This window comes from Phascolarctos cinereus, unplaced genomic scaffold, assembly GCF_003287225.1.
Source record: "Phascolarctos cinereus isolate Bilbo 61053 unplaced genomic scaffold, phaCin_HiC Scaffold_726;HRSCAF=1367, whole genome shotgun sequence".
NCBI lineage: Eukaryota > Metazoa > Chordata > Mammalia > Diprotodontia > Phascolarctidae > Phascolarctos > Phascolarctos cinereus.
The window spans coordinates 348,316,588-348,321,799 of record NW_027556098.1 but is presented as its reverse complement, the minus strand read 5'-3'; the positions used below and the strand labels follow the sequence as shown (position 1 = coordinate 348,321,799).

The following is a 5,212-nucleotide window of genomic DNA, read 5'->3' as shown; positions in this document are numbered from 1 at the left end:
CCCAACTGTTCCCTTTATAGTGAGGGGGAAGGGAACTGTGCAGGGAGAAGTTAGGGACACTGGAGAGTTGCGGGGGGGGGGGGTGGAGAGGGCATTCAGGACCAGGGTGTGTGGTAGCATTGGTTGAGGACTGGTGGGGTGAGATTCCTTGGGAACTAGAAGCTATTTTTAACAAACATGGAGGTCCACAGAAGAGCCTCTATTGTCACCAATTTCCCTTCCGCCCCCAACCACCATTTCCTTAACAGTAGGGCAGGTGCAGCCATACCCAGCTGGGTAGAGCAGCTCTTGAGAATGACCCTGAGGTCATTCTGGAGAGAGGATTCTGTTTTGAGCTTTCCCTTCCCAGGACATCCAGCCTTCTGCCACCCTGAATGTGCCCTGTTTCTTATATTCCTTCTTCTTCAGGGGTAGTCTTCCTCCTAATAAGTAGAATTTGAAACATAAAGACTCTTCAGATTCCCCAGTGCCAAGGATCCTGAGCATTGCATCCAGGCTACCTGTAAATGTCCAAAGAGTTGTTAATCTTGCCACTGACCCAAGAGGTTTAATACCTGTGCATTCCCTGGCCTGAAGAAAGGGAGACCAATCATAAGGTTTGGAGCTAGACTAGGAGAACTTCCTGAAGGAAGGCAAGAAAATAACTACAACAATATTGGCAATATCGACAGCTAAATGTTCTGCCACAGAAATATTAAAAGAACAGGGAGGTAGAGGTGGCAGCTACCAGAGCTGAAGACCACCTTGTCCAACACTTTTCATTTTACAGAGAAGTAAACTGATCCACCCAAAGGGAAAGAACCTTGCCTGAAGTCACTTACTTGGTTAACAGCAGAAACTGGACTAAAACTCAGGTCACCTGATTCAGTACTCTACCAGAGCAAAGGCACACAGTGTATGCTAAAAAAGAACCTCAGGGGCAGCTAGGTGGTACAGTGGATAGAGCTCCATCTTTGGAGTCAGGAGGACCTGAGTTCAAATCCAGCCTCAGACACATAACACTCACTAGCTGTGTGACCCTGGGCAAGTCACTTAACCCCATTGCCTAGCCAAAAAAAAAAAAACTTTGGGGCAGCTAGGTGGCACAGTGGATACAGCACCAGCCCTGAAGTCAGGAGGACCTGAATTCAAATCCAGCCTCAGACCTGACACCTAACACTTACTAGCTGTGTGACCCTGGGCAAGTCACTTAACCCCAACTGCCTTGGAGACAAAAAAGAAAAAGGTCCTTAGAACATAGAGTACTTGATGCCACTCTAATTGTGGGCCTAGAAGGAAGGCCTAGTTCCCTGGAATCCTGCATGCTAATGTTAATGCTTCCAATTACATCTATGGGCACTAGGGACCTGTCACAGGACTCAGTTTTTTCACTGAAAACAAGGGATATTCCCCAACCTTCAATGTTCCCAGGACACGTGGTCCAAGCTTAGATAGGATATTGGCAAAAAAGACCAAAAAAAGTGTTTTCCTTAAATGTACAACCACAGTGTCCTTTAGGGAAGGGGAACGTGATTCTACAGAATAAGATGAAATTTGGAGGAGGAGACAGAATTCCCTACGTGGGAATGGGGATGGAGAGGAGTCCTCAGGAATGGAAATCAGTTGACCAGAGTTAGGATGAGTAGAAGACTGATAGTGATGGGCAGAAGTAGCCCATCAAACCCAGAGCTGAGTATATCTGTCCATCTGTTGTTGATCATAAATTCCAGCCTATAAAGAAGATTTGGACTAGGCAGAAAAAAGAAATCCAGACTATCTGGGACAAGTTCTATGGGCGAAATAAAGGCTATGAAAATAAACGGGTGCCACTCAGGAAGCAGGGCCCCACTTGGGGCAAACCATACTGTGACATCACCCCCCAAAATGGAGCCAGGACAAGCAGTGTTAGGGTCGGTGGGGCCTTGGTGGTCATCTAATCCAAACCTGATACTTTACAGAGAAGGTAACTAGTTACTAGTTACAGCAGTAACTAGAACCGGACAAACAGACTTCCAGGCCTAGACCCACTCCCAAGAGCAATTCAAAAAGGAAGAAGTCACCATTTGGGGAAGGGGGATAATAATGCTAGTAGGCAGCAGCCCAGCACTTAATGCTGTAGTGATGGTACAAGGGGGGAGATTTCTCAGGGCTGACTATGGGTCTCATTTGGTTGGGGTACCTCTTCCTCCTCCTCTATTCGTGGCCTCCCTATGTCTAATCCCAGTGAGCTGGGTCTGCTATACCCCAAAGTTGCCTAAGCTTCATACCTGAAGCTGTCCTAGAAGCGGGACACTATACACATGGGAGTGGAGGTTGGGGGAATAGAGGGAAGGAGCCTGGGGCAAGGGGCTGAGGTATCTCTTGGCTGACCCTTCTAGCCCTGCCCCCCTTTTCCCTCCCTCCACCCAGGGCCCAGCAGAGAGAGGACACAGAACGGGCTGAGGGCTGGAGTTCTATATTTTCTCCATCAGTTTCTGGGGTGGATGAATCTGAGGGATAGGGCAGAGAGTGCATTCTCTGTCCCCTCTGCACCCTTCTAATCAGGCTGGTCTTCTCCAGCATGGTCCAGCCCGGCTCAGAATCTTTTATCTTCTGTTGGAGAGGTAATAAACACCTCTTTGTTCCCGAAGTCCCAACAGGCAGTCATGTGGAAGGCCATGTTAGTCAGAACCACGGTGTACTCAAGGACCGCAAAGATGGTGTACACTGTGGGGGGAGAAGGAAGGGAAGTGAACAAAGGGGCCCAGAGAGCCCTGCCTACTACCTACCCCAGTGCAGCCTGGGAGACCAACGGGGGAATTTAAGAGTTAGTGCTGGAAAGGACCTGAAGAGAACATTCTGATCTAATCCCCTTATTTTATGGAAGAGGAAACTGAGGTGCTAAGAAGTAGTGATTGGTCCAAGCTCCCCAAAGGGGACCTAGTTCTCCTGATTCAATTCCAGGGCTCTTTCCACCACACTGTGCAACAGTCACCAAGATGCATCAACACACCCTCTATCAAAGACTACCATTAAACTAGAGCGATGCCCCCACTGTGGTCTCCGCCACTCTTCTGATCCAAACTTTCCCTCGGAGAAAGGCCAGACAGGTCCCTTGCCCGTTGCACCAGCAGGAATAACCCTGGGTCAGACCCCAGCCTCACCTCCTGGCTCACAGTACATGTTGTGTCGGAAGTAGACAGCAAGGGCCATAAAGAAAGAGACAAAGTTGACGATAAAAAGTCGTTGTTTCCAGCTGTAGGACTTCCGTTCCTGAGGAATGGATAGATAACTGGTTACTTAGAGGGTCCTCCAATGGGAAGGGGGATCCCCCAAGGGCAAGGTTGTTTCTCCCACCCCCACTGCCCAGAACAAAGGTACCTGACCCCAGCAGGCATTCAGTACAAGTAGGCATAAGTATTCTTAGTGTATGTTTTGAGGGTTAAGTGTGGGGAACCATGCAGGATAAAAGCCTGCTGCTTTTCCCTTGCCTCATGAGAGCCTTCTCTTCCAGAGAACCCACAGAAACTGAGCCAGCTACCTGCCCAGACCTGAATCTGAATGGATCCTCCTTGACTCTGGGCTCCCTGAGCCTGGCCCTAGTATTGGCCTCCCCCACCTTTTAAGCCACCCTGAGCCACTGCCACTAGAACTCTCTCCTCTGCAGTTACTGGGGAAGGAGGAAACCACAGGGGAAAGAGAGGGGGTGGAGGAGCCGTTAGAGCAGCCACATCCCCATCCCCCCTTACCCGCCTGCACCCAACCAACTCCTTCCTGTCATTCAAACGTGGAGGCCTACCCTATGGCTTCCAGGGCCCCAGGTCCTACAGTCATCTAGGTCTTCACCCTGTCTTCATCTCTGTATTTCCCTATGCCCCCATTTCCCCTTTCCCCAATCTCCCATCTTCTAAACCCTCCACTTTCCATCTTATTCCATTTCTCTGTTGCCCATATTTTATCTCCATTCCTCATCTCCATGTGTCTAATCCCACCCATCTCCCCATCCCTTCATCCTTCTATCTTCCATCTGTCCATCCCACACCCCACCCTCATCCCTGTTCATGGAGTCTTTGGTTCAGGCAAAGTGAGGCCTGTCCAGTCCCAGACACTAGGACCACTTGCCTCCCTCGAAGGGGAAGAGTTGTGCAACAGAGAAGGCACTGGAGAAAGTTTTGTTGCTTGGGGGCACAAGAGAACCCCCGATCTGCAATTAACTTCTATAGAGCTGGGGCAGTGGGGGGTGGGGTGGGGCTTCCACCTTCCTCTTCAGTGCTTCCACCCCCATATTATCTTTTCCCCAATCTGGCCTGGAGCCAATCTGCTCCCACCCAGAAGGCTCGGGCTAGGAACACACTGCCCCCTGGTGTCCACATCCCACCTATGCCCTCAGACTAGACAAAGAAAAGGATTTTAGAGTGGGAGAAGCAGACGTGGGAGACAGGTGAATAGCCAGGATACTGATTCTGTGAGGTATCTGGCCCAAGAGGCAAAGAGAGAGCCAGAGAGAGGCAGCCAGAGACCCACAGAAATGGTCAGAAGCAGTGGAAGATACAGTGAAAGCCAGAGATCTTCATTTTGATAGCCAAAGAAGATGGTGATGATAAGGATGTACATTTCTCTAATGGTCAACATTTTCTCTAAGATTAACAAATTGTTTACCACACCATAACCCTGTGAGGTTGTACTTGGTTTAAGACTTTATAGATGAGGTTAGACTTTATAGATGAATCTCAGAAAGATGAAGTGACGCTTAAGAGATGGCCAGAGAGACTGGGAGATATTGAGACAGACAGAAATGGCTTTAGGCAAAGAGACAGAAATGCCAAAAGACAGCTAAAGAGCATTCAATAAGGCTGAAGGAAACATGTGCCTAGGAAACTCCAGACACCCCCAAGCAGAAATACCTTCTGGCAAGTCCTCCCAAGTTCTGCCATTCCTTGTAACCTCACCTCACACATTTCTTGGGGTTCTATCCTCCCCACATTCCACCAATAATCCTTACCTAAGTCGGTGACTCCTGATATTTCTGGCTTCTGACTTGCCCTACTTCTCCCCACGGCCTCAGTACCCAGACCCCAGTGTGGATCCAGACTTATATAGGCTCTCCTGATCTCCCTCAGGGTTCCCACTTTCCATCCCATGCCCTTTGCTCCTCTATATTCCACCCTCCCAGTCCTGAGCTCTGTTGCCTCACCCCTTATTCTGCCTAAACCCAGTTTTCAAGCCCCCAAAGCCAAGAAGATAGAGCAGTGAC

General features: G+C 49.4%; 1 protein-coding gene across 4 annotated transcripts in view; it reads right to left on the bottom strand.

The window, feature by feature from the left end:
- Positions 1-2,418: 2,418 nt before the first annotated feature.
- Positions 2,419-5,212, bottom strand: part of PGAP2 (post-GPI attachment to proteins 2) — a 37,566-nt gene continuing 34,772 nt past the window's right edge. For all 4 annotated transcript variants that reach the window (XM_020967675.2, XM_020967677.1, XM_020967676.1 and 1 more), the window contains 2 exons: positions 3,123-3,231; positions 2,419-2,685 (listed from right to left, as the gene is read on the bottom strand). In XM_020967675.2, coding sequence (XP_020823334.2) covers positions 2,555-2,685; positions 3,123-3,231 — 240 coding nt within the window. In that variant the 3' untranslated portion in view covers positions 2,419-2,554. The remainder of the gene's footprint in view (positions 2,686-3,122; positions 3,232-5,212) is intronic.